General features: G+C 38.8%; 1 protein-coding gene across 1 annotated transcript in view; it reads right to left on the bottom strand.

The window, feature by feature from the left end:
* The window catches only part of PLXDC1 (plexin domain containing 1), a 106,773-nt gene that overhangs the window by 23,590 nt on the left and 62,923 nt on the right, over positions 1–20,260 (bottom strand). Inside the window, exon 9 of the mRNA XM_056816796.1 lies at positions 14,988–15,069. Within this exon, the coding sequence (XP_056672774.1) occupies positions 14,988–15,069 (82 nt within the window). The remainder of the gene's footprint in view (positions 1–14,987; positions 15,070–20,260) is intronic.

Genomic DNA, 20,260 nt, shown 5'->3' with positions numbered 1-20,260 from the left:
CTGGCTCTCACTCCACTGAGCTACCCAGCTGCCTCATCTGAGGCCATATTTGAACTCACGAAGAAGAGTCTTCCTGACTCCAGGTCAAGCACTCTATCCCCTACATCTAAGGACATTGAAGTAATCACCAGACTGGGGCCTCAAGCTTATTTGAAGTTCATTGCCATAAGTATATGAGGGGTCTGAGCTGGATCCTTAGATAGGCAGGAGCAGGGTTCCTTGAGAGGCAGCATGATAATAAATTTCTCTGACAAAGGTCTCATTTATGAAACATATAGAGAACTAAGTCAAATTTGTAAGAATATAAGGCATTCCCCAATTGATAAATGGTCAAAGGAGATGAGCAAAGTTTTCAAATGAAGATATCAAAACTATCAATAATCATATGAAAAATGTTCTAAACCCCTCTTTATTAGAGAAATGAAAATTAAAACAACTCTGGAGAAAGAAGAAAAGCAAATTAACAGCATCAAAGATGAAAAGGGGGACTTCACCTCCAATGAAGAGGAAATTAAGGCAATCATTAAAAATTACTTTGCCCAATTATATGGCAATAAATGGCAATATACCAATCTAGGCGATATGGACGAATATATACAAAAATATAAACTACCTATACAACAGAAGAAGAAATAGAATTCTTAAATAATCCCATATCAGAAAATGAAATCCAACAGGCCATCAAAGAACTCCCTAAGAAAAAATCCCCAGGGCCAGATGGATTCACAAGTGAATTCTATCAAACATTCAAAGAACAGTTAATCCCAATACTATACAAACTATTTGACATAATAAGCAAAGAGGGAGTTCTACCAAACTCCTTTTATGACAAAAACATGGTACTGATTCCAAAACCAGGCAGGTCAAAAACAGAGAAAGAAAATTATAGACCAATCTCCCTAATGAATATAGATGCAAAAATCTTAAATAGGATACTAGCAAAAAGACTCCAGCAAGTGATCAGAAGGGTCATCCACCATGATCAAGTAGGATTTATACCAGGGATACAAGGCTAGTTCAATATTAGGAAAACCATCCACATAATTGACCATATCAACAAGGAAACCAACAAAAATCACATGATTATTTCAATAGACGCAGAAAAAGTCTTTGATAAAATAAAACACCCATTCCTATTAAAAACACTAGAAAGCATAGGAATAGAAGGGTCATTCCTAAAACTAATAAACAGTATATATCTAAAACCATCAGCTAATATCATCTGCAATGGGGATAAACTAGATGCATTCCCAATAAGATCAGGAGTGAAACAAGGATGCCCATTATCACCTCTATTATTTGACATTGTACTAGAAACACTAGTAGTAGCAATTAGAGAAGATAAAGGAATTGAAGGCATCAAATAGGCAAGGAGGAGGCCAAGTTATCGCTCTTTGCGTATGACATGATGGTCTACTTAAAGAATCCTAGAGATTCAACCAAAAAGCTAATCGAAATAATCAACAACTTTAGCAAAGTTGCAGGATACAAAATAAACCCGCATAAGTCATCAGCATTTCTATATATTTCCAACACAGCTCAGCAGCAAAAACTAGAAAGAGAAATCCCATTCAAAATCACCTTAGACAAAATAAAATACCTAGGAATCTATCTCCAGAGACAAACACAGGAACTATATGAACACAACTACAAAACACTCTCCACACAACTAAAACTAGACTTGAGCAATTGGAAAAACATTAACTGCTCATGGATAGGACGAGCCAATATAATAAAAATGACCATCCTACCCAAACTTATTTATCTATTTAGTGCCATACCCATTGAACTTCCAAAAACTCTCTTTACTGATTTAGAAAAAACCATAACAAAGTTCATCTGGAAGAAGAAAGGATCAAGGATATCCAGGGAAATAATGAAAAAAAAAATGCAAAGGAAGGGGGCCTTGCAGTCCCAGATCTCAAACTATATTACAAAGCAGCAGTCATCGAAACTTGGTACTGGCTAAGAGACAGAAAGGAGGATCAGTAGAATAGACTTGGGGCAAGTGACCTCAGCAAGACAGTATATGATAAACCCAAAGATCCCAACTTTTGGGACAAAAATTCACTATTTGATAAAAACTGCTGGGAAAATTGGAAGACAGTGTGGGAAAGATTAGGCTTAGATCAACACCTCACACCCTACACCAAGATAAATTCAAAATGGGTGAATGACTTGAACATAAAGAAAGAAACTATAAGTAAATTAGGCAAACACAGAATAGTATACATGTCAGACCTTTGGGAAGGGAAAGACTTTAAAACCAAGCAAGACATAGAAAGAGTCACAAAATGTAAAATAAATAATTTTGATTACATCAAATTAAAAAGTTTTTGTACAAACAAAACCAATGTAATTAAAATCAGAAGGGAAGCAACAAATTGGGAAACAATCTTCATAAAAACCTCTGGCAAAGGTTTAATTACTCAAATTTATAATGAGCTAAATCAATTGTACAAAAAATCAAGCCATTCTCCTCCAATTGGTAAATGGGCAAGGGACATGAATAGGCAGTTTTCAGATAAAGAAATCAAAACTATTAATAAGCACATGAAAAAGTGTTCTAAATCTCTTATGATCAGAGAGATGCAAATCAAAACAACTCCGAGGCATCACCTCACACCTAGCAGATTGGCTAACATGACAGCAAAGGAAAGTAGTGAATGCTGGAGGAGATGTGGAAAAGTAGGGACATTAATTCATTGCTGGTGGGGTTGTGAATTGATCCAATCATTGTGGAGGGCAATTTGGAACTATGCCCAAAGGGCGATAAAAGACTGTCTGCCCTTTGATCCAGCCATAACACTGCTGGGTTTGTACCCCAAAGAGATAATAAGGAAAAAGACACATACAAGAATATTCATAGCTGCGCTCTTTGTGGTGGCCAAAAATTGGAAAATGAGGGGATGCCCATCAATTGGGGAATGGCTGAACAAATTGTGGTATATGTTGGTGATGGAATACTACTGTGCTAAAAGGAATAATAAAGTGGAGGAATTCCATGGAGACTGGAACAACCTCCAGGAAGTGATGCAGAGCGAGAGGAGCAGAACCAGGAAAACATTGTACACAGAGACTGACACACTGTGATATAATCAAACGTAATGGACTTCTCCATTGGTGTCAATGCAATGTCCCTGAACAATCTGCAGGGATCTAAAAAACACTATCCACAAGCAGAGGATAAACTGTGGGAGTAAAAACACCAATGAAAAGCAACTGCTTGACTACAGGGGTTGAGGGAATATGACTGAGGAGAGACTCTAAATGAACACTCTAATGCAGATACCAACAACATGGAAATGGGTTCGAATCAAGAACACATGTGATACCCAGTGGAATTGCGCATCGGCTATGGGAGAGGTTGGGGGGGGGAAGAAAAGAAAATGATCTTTGTCTCCAATGAATAATGTTTTGAAATGACCAAATAAAATATTTTTTAAAAAAAAGAAAGAAAGAAAAATCAGCAAAACAGAACATATTGAAAAAAGGCGGAAAATATGTATGAATCAATGAATAAACATTTATTAAGTGCAAAAAAAAAAACCCAGCTCTGGAGTATCACCTCACACTTAGCAGACAGGACAATATGACAGTAAAGGAGAGTGTTGGAGGGGATGGGGCAAAATTCAGACACTAATGAATTACTGGTGGAGTTATGAACTAATCAACCATTCTGGAGGACAATTTAGAACTATGACCAAAGGACTACAGAACTCTGCATACCCTTTAATCCAGGAATACTACTACTTGGTCTGTGTCCCTGAGAGATTAAAAAGGGGAGTGGGAGGACCTATTTGTACAAAAATATTCATAACAGCTCTTTTTGTGATGGCAAAGAATTGGAAAATGAGGGGATGCCCTTCAATTGGGGAATGGCTGAACAAACTGTGGTATCTGATGATGATGGAATCCTATTGTGCTATAAGGAATGGTGAACAGAAAGAGCTGGAAAGACCTACACAAACTGACGCAGAGTGAAATAAGCAGAACCAGGAAAATATTGTATACAGTTACAGCAATACTGTGGGATGATCAACTGGGAAACATTTAACTACTCAGCAATTCAATGATCTAAGACAATTTTGAAGGACTTATGACAAAGAATGCTATCCATCACCAGAGAAAGAACTGCTGGAGCTGTAATGCAGTTCAAAGGATCCTATTTTTCATTTTAGTTTTAGTTTAGTTTAGTTTAGTTTTGGGTATTCTTTTATAACAATGACCAATATGGAAATATATTTTGTATGATAATACATGTATAACCCAGATCAAATTGCTTAGCATCTCTGGGAAGGAGGAGGGATGGGAGGAAGGGAGACAACTTAGATCTTATAACTTTGGAAAATTTATGTAGAAGATCGTTATTACATGTAATCAGTAAAATAACATATCTTTACTAAAAAAAAAAGGCAGCATGCTCTAATGGAGAGACTATTAAACTTGAAGTCAGGAACATTAAGTTCAAATCTCATATCAGATGTAAAAAATAGACTCGAATACAGGACTACAATCCCCATGAGCCTTTGCTCCACTTCCCCAAAATGCCTTGTAATCTCACCTGGGCTGAGATCGAGAAGGTATTTAAGCTGATTCAAAGGCTTTTGAGGGGGCTCTCTCTCTCTCTTGGACTTCCGTTTTGGGGCAGGCGTGGCTTTTTTCATAATGTAGGTGAGGTTGTGTCTAGGCCACTCTATGGCCTGGACACCTGTTTCTTATCCTGTATTTTCTTTAATCCTTAATCTTCAATAAACCTCTAAAAAATATAATACTCCTTGCAGAGAGAAACTAATTTCTACCTGCCTCAGTCTCCTCGTCTCCCCTAAATTTTAATCTTTACACAGATGAGACCTGTATGACACTAGGGAAGACACTTAATCTCTTTGATCCTCAGTTTCCTCATCTATAAAAGGAGGAGTTTGAATTTGATCCCTCCCAGCTTTACAACTCTGATCCTGAAATTCAGAATGAATGGTCTCTCCCTGCTCTGACTAACTGAAGCACCTAGTAGTTAAGTACAAAATATGAGATTGCTTCTATGAGGATATCTGTTACAATTTCCATTAAGAGCAGCTATTTATGGATAAATAATTCCAGAGCTGTAACTAGGCAGTTTTGCACTTAGGATAAGTATGACAAGCCATGGTCAGGGCAAACTGCATGAAGTGTGTATACTCAGGTACACAAGGGGGTGGGAGAGGGGAGGCAGCAGATGGGAGGGGAGATTTCAACCCAGGCAGATATCTGATAGCTTTCCATTTTAATTACTTGTTTTATTGTTAACAAAGTTGTTAAATTTGTTATATATTTTTGTGAAGTAGGCTCTACATTCAGCTGTTTCTTCACTACTAAAGTATCACATGTGCTGTCAATTCAGTACCCTGGGACAAAGTCCCAGTTGACCTGTCCTAGTTATAGTTCTGGGTAATTCAAGTTCACAAATGTGTCTCATGATCACAAATCTGAAGGAACAACCAGAAAATGAAATCACTGAAAGCTTATAAAAACAGCCACACACTTTGCTTTTCTTTGGGGGCAGAATCCCAAGAACATTGCAGGAACTTGGTGAGTTCTTCAAACCTTCCCCATATTAAGAACAATCTTGCCAAAAAAGAAATGTGCCATCCCTCATTAGCAACTCAGGGGGATTAGCTCACACTTCTCCCCAATTCTTTGACATTAATGACCAGAAATAAAAGTCCCACTGAGAAGGATGAAAAAGCTAGAAGTCAGAGGTCCCCACAGAGGCCATTCCTCAGCCCAGCTGTGTTGGAAGGCACCAAAGATTCCTGTGGGGAAGATGGAAACGGAAAGGATGAAGAGGAAGATGGGGCAAAATGAACAAAAACTCATTCTCAAAATCATGATGTTGAAATTTCCGCTCTTTAGTCTTTGATTCCTGAGAAATCCACAAAGTCTGTATATGGATCCAACAATATCTTTGCAGGAAAAAATAACATAAAAAAAGAGAACTAAGAAGTGATTATCAGCAAGAAAGCTCCATCCACATCCTGTGGTACAGAACTCCAAGATGTTCTTTCTCACGAGGTACATTCTGACATTGCTATCTAATGATGACTCAAGATGATTGTGACATTTGTTCTAAGTTGCTTTTTTCAGGATTATCAGTGGCTCTTGAGTCGTCCATAAGTCTGAAGTCTTAGAACTTCATCTATACTGTGTATCAGTTTCAAGGGAGAAGAGTTGTAAAGCTTAGGCAATTGGAGTTAATTGACTTGCCCAGGGTCACACAGCTAGGAAGTGTCTGATGTCATATTTGAACCCATGACCTCCCATATCCAGGCCTGGCTCTGTATCCATTTAGAACTATTTCTATCACAGCTGGAATGACCTTTAGAGATATTATCTAGTCTTTTCATTTGAAAGCAGAGCTGAAGTCACTTAACCCAAGGTCACATAGATAGAACTAAGGTTACAACCCAAGACCCCTGACCAGAGCTGAACTTGGGGAGCAGGACCTGCAGTTGAAGGAGATGGGGAAGAAAGTTCCCCCCAGCCCACCATCTTGGGTTTTCTCATTTTGACCAGTTATTCTAGTTGCTAAGCTATGTTGTTTCTATGGTGTTGAAGGACTGCAAACATTGCTTTCTAAATTTTCAGCCATGGGCCAAAGCCCTGGTCATCTTTCCCTAGTTCTGACTATACTCCTGATTCCTTGTCCAGTGTTCTCTCTACTGCAGATTTGGTCCCTCTTATGACTAATGATGCACATTCTTGAGACTATTAGTTGATTTTGGCCATTGTCAGTGTTTGAAGAGCTGGGATTTTCCCTCTGTGTAAGGCTATCTGCATTTGGCAAGGATCTAACATGCCAATTTGACCTCATTATAGAATAGAGCAGTTAAGTAGCACAGAGGATAGAAGGCTAGACCTGGAAGTCAAGAAGACTCCTCTCCTTGAATTCAACTCTGGCCTCAGACTCTTTTTGGTTTTGTGCCTGTGGAAAAGTCAATTAACCCTGTTTTTCTCAGTTTCCTCATCTGTAAAATGAGCTGGAGAAGAAAATGGTCAACCATGCCAGTATCTTTGCCAAGAAAAAACATCAAGTAGGGTCATAAAGAGTTTGATGTACCCAAAAAATGATTGAACAACAATAAAGCATTATAACACATTGACCCAAACTGGAAGAAGCACATCTCAATGAGGGGATGAAAGGAAGACAACTCACAAGTTGACTAACTTAGACTCTACCTCTGTTTGTCCCCACAATGTAGGAGAAAAAGTACTGCTTTTGGAGTCAAAGGTGCTGGGTTTGAATTTTACTTCTGTCACTTGGGAAAGACCAGCTCATTTTCCCCATCTGTAAAATGGAGAGGTTGCCAAAAAGATCAAAGATAAGGGGAAAGGGCCTGCCTGTACTAAAATATTTTTAGCAGTTCTTTTTGTAATGGAAAAGATTTGGAAAATGAAAGGTTGTCCCCTCAAGTGGGGAATAGATGAACAAGTTATGGCATATGGTTATAATGGAATACTATTGTGTCATAAAAAATTATGAATAGGATGAGTTTATAAAAACCTGGAAACACATGTGAAGTGAGTGGAACCAGGAAATCACTTATATAGTAACAGAAATATATCATGATCAATTGTGAAGGACTAAATTTATATCAGCAAAGCAAGGTTCCAAGATATTCCCAAGGGACTCATGATGAAAAATGTTATTTCCAGCCAAAGAAAGAACTGTTGGAGTCTAATTGCAGATCAAAGCATGCCATTTTTCATTTTATTTCTCGAAGCTACCTACAAGAGGATTCTGGAGCCAAGATAGTAGAGTAGAAGCAGGAAGCTCAAAACCAACATGAGAGTCCTCTCCAACCAATCTTAAAATAATGCCATGAAACAAATTCAGGAGTGAAAGAACCAACAAGGAAAAAGAGTGAAGCAACATTCAAGAAGAGAACAATCTGAAAGATAGGCAGGAAATATCTGTGGAACTAGAGTGAGAGGGGAGCACAGTCAGCAGGAGATTACAGCAAGGAGTAAGGAACAAGCCACCCCCCACCATCCCACGTCTACTGTGCTAGGTTTTGAACCTGGGTCCAAGGTGACATATGGACCCTGAGACCCTGCCTGGGCCAACAGTGGTTCAACCCAACACATACCCCCTTAAAGTTCCATGCAAACCTGCAGTGAGGTCAGGAATTCTATTCCAGGGTAGTCTGTGTGGGCCCAGAGCAAGGCCAGGAGTTCTAACCCAGGTTTATGGTGAGGACAGAGGTCCAAGTTTAAGACAGTCAGTAGACCTGGAGCGGGGGGGGGGGGGGGGGGCCTGATCCCTGGCAGGGGCAGTTCCCAGGGTACTGACTTGGTACTGGCTGATCCTTGCCAAAATCTCAAGGTGGAACCCTAGGGCAGGGCAGTCTGCTATGTGCTGTGTGCCTGACCTGATCAAGCCCAGAGTGAGACCAAAAACCTGAGGCTAGAATCTGAGCAATCAGCAGTAAGTAACTGAATCAGCAGTGGGAGGTGGCTCTCAGAGCAACCAGCCCATTGGCCAGCCATATTGGAAGAACTAAAATCCAGAAATTAGACTAAGGGTAGGATCAAGGAAAGACTGAAGTTTAAGAGGGTGCCCTATCCTCCTGAATAACAAAGCCTATCTTTAAAAAGGGTGGAGAAATGAGCAAACATTAAAAAAACAACAACAACACCCCCACCTAACTATAGGGAATTTTTATGATGACAAAGAGCAAGGCATAGACATAGAAAGGGACAGTGAAAGGAAATCAAACACATGTAAAGTCCAAAAGAAAAATATGAATTGGACTTAGATTCTGGAAGAGTTCAAAAAAGATTTCAAAAGTCAATTTATAGAGGCAAAAGAAAAATGGAAAAGAGAAATGAAAGCAATGAAAGAAGAAATGGGCCAAATGAAAAAGGAGGCTTATATATATAAAATTATAATTGGGCAACTAGAAGCTAATGACTCCCTGAGACATCAAAAAACAAACAAAAGAATGAACAAAATCAAAAGAATGAAAAAAAAAACAGAAGAAAACCATGAACTATCTCATTGAAAAAATGTAGAAAATAGATTTAGGAGAGAGAATTTAAGAATTATTGGACTACCTGAAAGGCATGACAAAAAAAAAAAGAAGAAGAAGAAGAAGAAGAAGAAGCCTGGACACCATAATACAAGAAATTGTCAAAGAAAACTGCCCAAATATTCTTGAACAAGAGAATAAGACAGAAATTGAAAGAATCCACAGATCACCTCCAGAAAGAAATCCTCAAAAGACAACTTCCAGGAATATAATAGCTAAATTCAAGAGTTCCCAAGTCAAGGAGAAAATACTGCAAGCAGACAGAAAGAAACAATTCAAATGCCATGGAGCTACAATCAGGGTCACATAGGACTTAGCATCTTCCACATTAAAGGATCAGAAGGCATGGAATATAATATTCCAGAAGGTAAAAGATCTAAGTTTACAATCCAGAGTCACCTATCCAACAAAACTGAGTATATTCTTTCAAGGGGAAAAATGGTCATTCAATAAAATAGAAGACTTCCAAATATTCATTCCTCAGGAAAAGATCAGACCTAAATAGAAAATTCCAAATGCAAGACCCAAGAGAAGCCTAAAAAGGTAAATAAGAAAGAGAAAATTTAAGGGACTCAATAAGGTCAAACAATATGAATTCCTACATGGAAAGAGGATATTTGTAATCCTTTAAAATTCTTAGTAGTAGTAGAGCAGGTAGAAGGAGTATAGTTAGTTAGAGATGGGGAAGTAAGCTGCTTATGATATGATATACAAAAAAAAATCAAGGGGTGAAAAAGAGGATTGCACTGAGAGAAGAAGGAAGGGAAAGATGGAATGGGGTAAATTATCTAGCCTAAAGAGGTGTGAAAAACTATTACAGTGGAGGGGAGGATGACGGTGATGATGGGCAATGCTTGAACTTTACTTCCTTGTAACTGGCTCAGAGAGGGAATAACAACCATATTCATTGGGGTATATAATCCTATCTTACCCTATAGAGAAGTAGGAGAGGAATAAGACAAGGGAAGGGGGAATGGTAATAGGAGGGAGGAAGTGAGGTATGTGTGATAAAAAGCAAAGTACTAGTGAAGAGGAAGTGAGTGAAAGGGAAAAGAACAGGATCATAACTATGAATGTGAATGGGATTAACTTTCCCATAAAATGGAAGCAGATAGCAGAATGGATTAAAAACCAAAATCCTACTATATATTGTTTACAAGAAACACATTTGAGACAGGTTGACACACATAGAGTAAAGGTAAGAGGCTGGAGCAGAACTTATTATGCATCATCTAAAGCAAAAAACCCCACAAAAAACAGGAGTAGCAATCATGATCTTAGACAAAGCTAAAGTAGAAATAATCCGATTAAAAGAGAAAAGGAAGGAAGTTACATCTTTCTAAAAGGTATTATAAACCATGAAGTAATATCAATACTAAACATATATGCACTAAATGGTATAACCTCTAAATTTTTAAAAAAGAAATCAAATGAACTTCAGGAAAAAATAGTAAAACTATATTAGTGGGGGATCTAAACTTCCCCCTTTCAGATCTAGATAAATCAAATAAAAAAAAACAAGAAGTAAAGGAAGTGAATGAAATCTTAGAAAAGTTAAAAGTAATAAATCTCTGAAAAGAATTGAATGGCAATAGAAAGAAATCCCTTGTAGTTCTCTTGACTCACCTTTTTTTAGCATTAGATTATTTAGTTTACAATTAATTTTTATGTATTTTTCCATGGAGCTTTATTGATTATAATTTTTATTGTGTTATGATCTGAAAAGGATATCTTTAGTATTTCTGCTTTTCTGCATTTGGTTGTGAAGTTTTTATGCCCTAATACATGGTCAATTTTTATGTAGGAGCCATTTTTCTTTTGCCTCTATAAATTGATTTTTGAAATCTTTTTTGAATTCTTCCAGAATCTAAGTCCAATTCATATTTTTCTTTTGGACTTTACATGTGTTTGATTTCCTTTCACTGTCCCTTTCTATGTCTATGCCTTGCTCTTTGTCATCATAAAAATTCCCTATAGTTAGGTGGGGGTGTTGTTGTTGTTTTTTTAATGTTTGCTCATTTCTCCACCCTTTTTAAAGATAGGCTTTGTTATTCAGAAGGATAGGGCACCCTCTTAAACTTCAGTCTTTCCTTGATCCTACCCTTAGTCTAATTTCTGGATTTTAGTTCTTCCAATATGGCTGGCCAATGGGCTGGTTGCTCTGAGAGCCACCTCCCACTGCTGATTCAATTACTTACTGCTGATTGCTCAGATTCTAGCCTCAGGTTTTTGGTCTCACTCTGGGCTTGATCAGGTCAGGCACACAGCACATAGCAGACTGCCCTGCCCTAGGGTTCCACCTTGAGATTTTGGCAAGGATCAGCCAGTACCAAGTCAGTACCCTGGGAACTGCCCCTGCCAGGGATCAGGCCCCCCGCTCCAGGTCTACTGACTGTCTTAAACTTGGACCTCTGTCCTCACTTCCTAGTTGTGTGATCCTGGGCAAGTCATTTAACCCCCACTTAGCCCTTAACACTCTTCTGCTTTGAAACCAATACACAATATTGATTCTAGGATGGAAGATAAGGTTGTTTGTTGTTGTTGTTTTCAGGGGAAAGGGGAGAAAGATCACAAAGGGATCTGTTCAATATATTTATGTCATTGAGGCAGCTATGTGGCTTAATGGTTTGAGAGCTAGAACTAGAGAATAGAGGTCCTATGTTCATAGCTCTGAAACCCTCTGTGACCTTTAATCCCCATTACCTAGCCACTACCGCACATCTGCCTTGGAACCAATACACAAAAGGTAAGGGTTATAAAACTAACTAAATTAATTAATTAAATATATTTATGGTACCATTATCTGTAATTAAAAAAAAAAAGCAAAACACTCTAAACTAGAAACAATTGTCTAAAAGTAGGAAGTGCCTTAACATGCCACTGTATGTCAATGGAATGGAATGTTATACTGCAATAAGGAAAAACAAATGTGGATATAAAAAAATACGGAAAAAACTCATATGAAATAATTTGAGGTGAAGAAAATAGATCCAGAAGACTAACTACTGTCACATAGAAGGAATATACAAAAAAATAAATGCTGAGGTAAATACTGATGGGGGAGCCATATCCTGCCTCCTGTTGTAGTGATCATTCCCACACTTGGACACATTTCCTCATCACCTTTCCACCTTCACCTCGGAGAATCACCAGCCCCTTTTATTGGGGGTGGGGGGAGATAGGGAGGAGACTAGATCCCCTTCCCACCAAATCTCATCCAGGCTGAAAGTATAATAGCCATGCCCTAATTCCAAGAGTGCTCAGCCCTGAAGCTCGAATATTTTTCTGACCAAGTCAGTTAGTTTGTCCTTCCCTCCACAGTCCTGCAGCCCTCTATTCCAGGGACCTTACCAGATTGGTGCCAGACTTGGTTTGGATACTTAATTGACTTTAGCCCCTCTGAGACTCAAAACTCCTGAACTCTAGAGATCCCCCAAGCTCAGGCTCCACAGAAGCAGGGAGATCAGGTAATTCTAGTCTCTTTCAAAGCACAGATCAGGTGTCACCTCCTTTGCCATGTCTTTTTCAATCCCTGTAGTTATTAATATACTCTCTTAAAATTACTTTGTATTATTTTGTATATATTTCCTATTTACTTTGTTGACATGCTATATTCCCCCAGGAAAATTTAAGGGTTGTTTTCTTTTTTGCTTTTGCATTCCAAGGTCTTAGCAGATTGCCTGCCCTAGTAAGTATTAATAAACAATAACAATAATGTTGATGGTAATGATAGCTACTGTTCAGTTATTTCAGTTATACTCTACTCTTTGTTATCCCATTTGGAGTTTTCTTGGCAAAGAACTGGAGTGATTTGCTATTCCTTCTCCAGCTCATTTTACAGATGAGAAAACAGAGGCAAACAAGATTAAGTGACTTGCCCAAGGTCACACAGTTAGTAGGTGCCTGAGGTCAAATTGGAACTCATGTCTTCCTGACTCCAGGCCTGGTGCTCTATCTACTGGGCCCCTAAGCTGTTGCTATTAATAATAGCTGGCATTTATAGAAAGTTGGCTAAGAGTTTTACAAATGTCTCATCTTATCTTCACAACATTCCTCAGAGGTAGGTGCTATTATCATCCCCATTTTACAGATAAGAAAATCAAGGCTGAGAGAAATTAAGTGACTTGTTCAAAGTTACAGTTAGTAATTGTCTGAGGCAGAATTTAAACTCAACTCTTCCAGATTCAAAGTCCTGTGCTCTATATACTGTGCTGCCTAATTATTATTACTGAATGAAATGGAAATGGACAGTGGACAGAAACACAGGAGTAATTGACAAGTTACTTTTTTTTTTTAAGTTGAAAGTATCATGGATGTAAGTTCAATTGGGTTTCTCACTTTTAAATATGCAAATGTCAAGTAGATTTACTTGGATACTTGGTTGGATTTGTGATCTCATCTGTGTGGGTGCTCCTTGTGGTTGCAGATAATAACCCATCCATGTTTTTTCCACATGTGGTACCATTCATTTATTTTTTTTTAAGTTACTGTAATCCTCTCCTCAAGCCACATAATCCCAGCCCATTTGGCAGGCAGGCAAACTGAGGTCTACCGAGGAAGAGTGAAAGCACTGGGAAAAGAAGATAGGAATCCTAACTTTTCACTCTTTCACTAAGAACAGTTAGTGTGCAAAGATGGCTGATTGCATGGAAGTCCATTTCTATTTTTGCACCAAGATTTTGGAAAGTAGCAAAGGAAATAGTGACTTAAGATATCACGGCTTCATGGGAACTCTGTGACACTGTAATTTTCAAGATTGCCTAAAGGATTTCTAAAAGTTTCTATTGTTTAAAAAAAAAAAACCAAACCCTAAACCAAAATAAAACAAAAAGTTCCTATTGTTTTCTAGGCATGCAAGAGTGAGTTATATTCGAAAATGATATTTTCTCCTGTTCCTTAATTATCAAAGTAAATTCCTGGTCAGAAGACCAGAATTTGGATTTTCCATCTGCTCCATGAAGAACTGGGCTCTGAATGGGAAAAAGTTTGAATTAAAGGTTTTTCATTCCCAAACTTGAATGTAATCCAGAACTTCCTGTGTTTTCCAAAACCAACCCACCAAACTTTCTGCACTTTTTCATTAACTCTTAGATGGCTAGTTAAATCATTCAATTGAACAGAAAAAGAAATAAAACAAACATTAGAAATATTCTCAGTAATGTACACCCCTCCCTTCTTTGCAAAAGTGGGAATTATGGAGGTGGAACACGGCATATATTGTTTGACTCAGTTGATGAATTGGTTAGTGCTGCTGAACTGCCTTTTCCTCCCTCTTTTTTATTTTATTGTAATGGGTAGCTCTCTGGATGAGGAAGAGGAAGAGAACAGAATGGGAAATAAAGGCAAGGTGAAAACAAAAGATATTGATAAAAAGGAAAAAAAAGAAACCTACTCAGTGACCATTACCCAAATACATGCATTCCTTGCTCTCTTCTTTCTTATTCTAGACCGGAAAAAAAAAGATCCATTCTGGGTTCTTCTCTGTAAACTGTTTCCTTTCCACTCATATTCTCTACTCCCTCCCCCACTCCCACCCCCATCCCCATACCCTAAGGATGCTGTTCCTTTTTTATCCTTTTCCTAGGGAAGAAATAGCAATGGCTAGAGTTCTTAGATCTTCTATCCAGTCACTTGTCAACTTATCCATCATCAGTTCTGCAGATCAGGTCTCTTGCCCTGTGAGGTCTCGAGGCTAATCTTTATAAACTCTGGAAATCTGATCATCTGGATTAGGATAATTCCTACTCCACCATACCCAGATGGCCATGTCCTCTTGATGTCTACATAAAGCTACAGGACCAGAGGAATGGGTATAGGAGTGCTAAGGTCATGGAGGAGGTGGTGGGCATACCATTATCCTCTCCCCTTACCCCTACTGCCTGCATAAGGAAGACATCAGGGTCAACCTGTCCACGCTACCTCTGGAGGACGTGACACCAGCTACAGTTGAAAGTCAAGTCTGAAGAGACACAAACTTCACAGCTCTGGTGTTGCAGACAAGCTGAAAGAGAGAAAGCAGAGGCATCAGTCTCTTTGGCATCAGGATTGCCTGGAGATATGAAGTCAGCAAATATTGGGGCTATTGATAAAAACATGACATTAACAATGAAGACTTTGTTTTTACTTTCAAAACTGTCTTATAAGTCTGTTCTTTCTTCTAACTGGCCTCCTATACTCCTCTATTCATTCTTGTTTAATATGTCTTTTTTTAAAAACCTTTACCTTCGGACTTAGAATCAATACTAATTTTAGGTTCCAAGTCAGAAGAGTGGTAAAGACTGGGCAATTGGGGTTAGGTGACTGGCTGAGGGTCACATAGCTAGAAAGTATCTGAGGTCAACTTTGAACCCAGGACTACTAGTCTCCAGGCCTGGCTCTCTATCCACTCAGCCACCTAGCTATTCTTCCTCTATACACTCATGTTTAACATATTTCTATAACAAACTCTGTGTGTATCTGTTCAACTCTCCTTTGTCTGATTCAGATATGAGTGAGGTTCATAAGATGCCCATTCTCCCCATACCTTTCTCCATATACATATACATTAATTATGTGAAATAGTAAGTTCTTCCCCCTTTCCCCCTATTTATTTCCTCCTGTATTCCAATTCCCTCTCTCTTTTCTTTCCTCTTTTAACAATGAAACAGAACAAAACAAACATCTTTTAGTTTCAGTGTTTATATGCAGCTTTACTCCTTCTTGACTCCTGAAGGGACCCTTACCTCCTCTACCCCTTTTATAAGCTAAGAATTTTCATCCTCATTTAATCCTTCTGATTGTTCAAATGTATTTATCTTTCCAGTTTTCTCTTTTCTATTAAAAGTACATTTGAAAATAAAATAAAAGATAAAATATCTTTTAAAAAGGTACATTTGCCCACTCCTATAGGATAATACTCAGTTTTGTAGGGTGAACTCTTTCTTTGTGACTGTTTTCAGTATTATTTTCTTTGGTTTGGAAACTCTGGATTTTGACTATGGTGTTACTGAGTGTTTTCAGTTTGGGGTTTCTTTCAGTGGATTCTCTCTATTTTTCACTTTGCCATCTTGTTCAAATAAATATGGGCAGTTATAAAAACAAGTTCTTGAGATATATTAGATTTTTAAAACTGATTTACAGAGTGGCTGATGATTCTTAAATTATTTTTTCTGAACCTATTTTCTAGGACAATTGTTTTTGATTATAAGTACCTTTCACTTTCTTCATTTTTTCCCAGTCTTTTGAATTTGTCTTCTTATTTTTTATTGTCTCATGGAGTCATTGAATTCTGAATGCTCCATTCCATTTTTCAGGGAGTCTGACATTTGGATACATTTCTGTATCATTTATTTACATTTTAAATTTCTTCATTTTTCTAGCTATTTCATAGTCTTTATGGTTGCCATTTTTTCCTCTGAAATTCTGCTTGTAATTGTAGAATCACTCTCCTCATCTATGATTGTCTCCTGCACTTCTCTTAACCCATTGTCTTAATTTTTTCCCTTTCATTTACTCTTAGAGGACATACGCAGATTTCCCTGATGCAACCTAGAAAGGTTATGCAGCCTCCACAGACTGCTGGTCACTTTTATGCCATTGTAGACCGAATTAGGAAGTTTTCTTTGTTCCTCTTTTATTTTTCTTATAATTGTTCTATTTGGAGTCCCTTTTGAATGTTTTCTGGGGTATGTGAGGGAGATCTTGGCTCCTCTAAAACCTTTCATACTGCTATCTTAACTGAAAGTGTGAAATAAATTGTATTGTTCACAGGGTGCATATTGTATTTCAGGACAAAGGCCAAAAGCTCTGGACCTTGATTATCTGCTGGTTCCTCTGAACTGAATGAGGGTGAGCCAAATGACATGTAGGATGAGGTTGCTGTTGTTGCTTGTCTTTTGTTTTCTAAGAGGACTAATGACATCACAAGAGGGATGTCTTGACTTGTGTGTGAATTGGATCTAAGTGAGGCAGAGTTGCACAAAGTCATCAGCCTCCCTTTCTCTTCCAAAGTCGTGTCAAAACAAAAGTCAGTATATCTGGCGATGGCCCAGGATACAATGGATGACCTTGGTGTCATTGATGTCTGACCAAACATGATACCTGCTTCAGCCATCTGCATGCCTGTTGAAACAAGTTGTTCTCAACTGCCCATTCTAACGTTTGCATTAAACAGTTCTTTTGCCAACGTCCTCTTCCTATTACAAAGGGAAGTCTTCACATGCTTGGGGGAAAGGTAAGCATCCTCCTAACTCATTAAAGGGTTTGAGCCTTGTGGGTTACCCTCAACCTGGGTTTATCTCATCTGTTGAAATAGTTTAATCTGGGGGTGGCCATGGCATATGGCACAGCTTCTTGGAGCCACAGGTGAGAGGTGGGTGGCAGGTGGACCCCAAAGGTAAATGAGCAGCCTTGAAGAGGGTTCAGCAACCCCTCACTTCAGAGATGTTAGTCCTTCCTGAACACCCCATTCATCCTATGTGTTGGGGCAAAACAGAACAGAAGGAGGGTCCTCTGGGCCTGGATCATCCTGTGGGATGGGTCAGGGACAGATAATGCCCCAGGAATCCTGGACTTTTGGTCAACCCCACCACTGGTTTCTTGCAGACTAAGGAGCAGAAGAGAACATCAGATCTTGGTTAGTTAATGCTGATACTTGCTCCTCTTAGCAAAGTGGAGGATAAGGAGCAGAAGAGAATGTTGGTCAGTTCTGCTCTTGACTCCTCCAGCCTGGATAGAAGGGTAGAGAGTGGAAGAAGGTGACACCAACATTAGATGCTGGTCCCAACTCTATGGCTAAATCCTATATAAGACAAAATAATACATAATGCTTTAAGGTTTGCAAAGTGCTTTGTATGTCATTAAAAAGATCACTGGATTTGGAGTCAGAGGACCAAGGTTCACATTCTTGATTCTGCTACTTACTCTCTGTTTGACCTTGGGCCAGCCCAGTCACCCCTATGGGCCTCAGTTTCCACATCAGTAAAATTAGGTGAGTTGGATTTTCTGACTTCTAAAGTCCCTTCCAGCTCTAAATTTATATTCCTATAATAATAAAAGCATCACATGGTTTCAATAAAATCAACTAAACTTTATTTCTGCTATGGATTTCAGGTACCTTGTTTGCTGTTTAAGGCTCACTTAATTCACTGGGGAAAAGGATGATTTAAATGTACAGGGAGAGTGTCCCAGAAATATATTCTCGGGAGATCTTGATTTATTTCTTAGAATTTATATATGGAAATTAGCCTTGCATATATATATGCCCTTGCTACCAAGAGCTGATTTTTTTTCTTTGAAAAAAAAATAGGGCTTATCACACACACAAAAAAAAAAATCTGAGGCAAAGGCTTTGTAGGAAGATGGCTCATTCCCTAGTTTTCCTTTCTACCTATGAACTCCAAAACTATATTTCCCCAAAGTAAAGGCATTCTATGTATTGATTCCCTTCCTGCATTCCCACTCCTGGGAGCTCAGGCTTATGTTTTCCAATGGTAGCATCTTCCCTGGGATCCTACGTTAGCACTAGGATGGGTCCCCTCCTCTTTTTTTGTGTTTTGATAATTTCTTAACATTTCCCTGGCTCTGAAATGCTTTTGGAGATCCTTTTGGACAGAAGCCTGAGGAAATCAGCACTTTCAGCCTGCAGGAATTTAAAGATAATGCAGCCTGATGGTGTTTCGAATCCTCCTAACTTTGCAAGAGAGAAGAATCCTCACAGGCTGGAGGGCACGTGTGCCTTGAGTCTGCTAGACTGCAACATATGCTTTCTGGAGGGTTTGGGATGGGAACCAGAGGGAAGCTCAAATCATTCTCTCTTCCTCTTCCTCCTCCTCCTCCTTTCTCCTTCTTCTCCTTCCCTAATCCCATCAACCCAGGCAGAGCCTAGTGCTTGGAATAAATGGCATGACAAGCACCCTCAAATGCAATTTAAAAGATAAACGCAGTTAGTGTATTGGAGAGACAGAGCTCCTGGGACTTAGTGAGACAGTGACACTGTGGGGAAAGGAGAGGAGATTACTTTGGGTGCAACATCCAGGGGGAGTAAGCAAGCTTACTCACCAGCTGGCAGATTCTTATATTAACTAATTATTCATTCTAGCTAAACTCTGCTGTTTCTATGCTACTGGAGTGATATAAGGGCTATTAGTGTTCTTTAAATTTTGGCACCTTGAGGCAAAGTCCTGATCACTTTATCTTAATTAGAACTCTCTTCCCCAGTTTTGTTCCCCTCCTGGAGAAGAGAGTAAGAGAAAAGGAGGGGGGAAAGTAGAAAAGGAAGAAGATAAATAAGAGAAGAGGCAAAACACCAAACAGACAAATAAAAATGAGGCAAGGCGGGAATAAAAATGATTAGGAGAAACCACTGTGGGGGTTCTCAAGTGGTTTCCACTCTGTCAGGAGGAGGATGAAATTAAAAACCATATCCAAATAGGAATGCTGCTTTTCCTTCCTTGCTCCAGCTTCCAGGCCTGACTTTGCCATGGACATTCATCAGTGATCAGAAGCTTGGTCTTATTTGAGATGGGGTCAGGCTACCATGGTTTGTAAATGTTCATGGCAGTATCATTTACTAGAAGTTCAAAGAAAACTGGGAAAGGAGGGTGGGGAGGAGAGAAATCTATATTTTGTAACCAAAGCTCAGTTTTTCTTTCTCACTCATGAACTCCCAAACCATATCTCCCAAAAGTTAAGGAATGCTATGCTCGATACCCATCCCTGGGTGCTCTGTCTCACGTTTTTTATTTTTATTTTTTATTAATAACCGTTAACCTTTGTCTTAGCATCAATTCTAAGACAGAAGAGCGGCAAGGGGCAGCTAGCTGGCTCAGTGGATAGACAGACAGTTCTGGAGTCAGGAGGTTCTGGATTCAAATCTGATCTCAGATACTTCCTAACTGTGTGACCCTAGGCAATTCACTTTATCCTAATTTCCTGGCCTTTACAGCTCTCCTGCAATTGGAACTAATTTTTTTTTTTTAAACCTTTACCTACCATCTTGGAATCAATACTGTGTATTGGTTCCAAGGCAGAAGAGTGGTAAGGGCTAGGCAATGGGGGTCAAGTGACTTGCCCAGGGTCACACAGCTGGGAAGTGTCTGAGGTCAGATTTGAACCCATTCAATCCACTGAGCCACCTAGCTGCCCCTGGAACCAATTCTTATAATGCATTGTAAAAGAGAAAGTAAGGGTTTAAAAAATAAAAAGAGAGAATT

Source organism: Monodelphis domestica, chromosome 2, assembly GCF_027887165.1.
Source record: "Monodelphis domestica isolate mMonDom1 chromosome 2, mMonDom1.pri, whole genome shotgun sequence".
Lineage (NCBI taxonomy): Eukaryota > Metazoa > Chordata > Mammalia > Didelphimorphia > Didelphidae > Monodelphis > Monodelphis domestica.
Note: the sequence above shows the minus strand (reverse complement) of the source record. Positions and strands in the feature narration are given on the sequence as shown.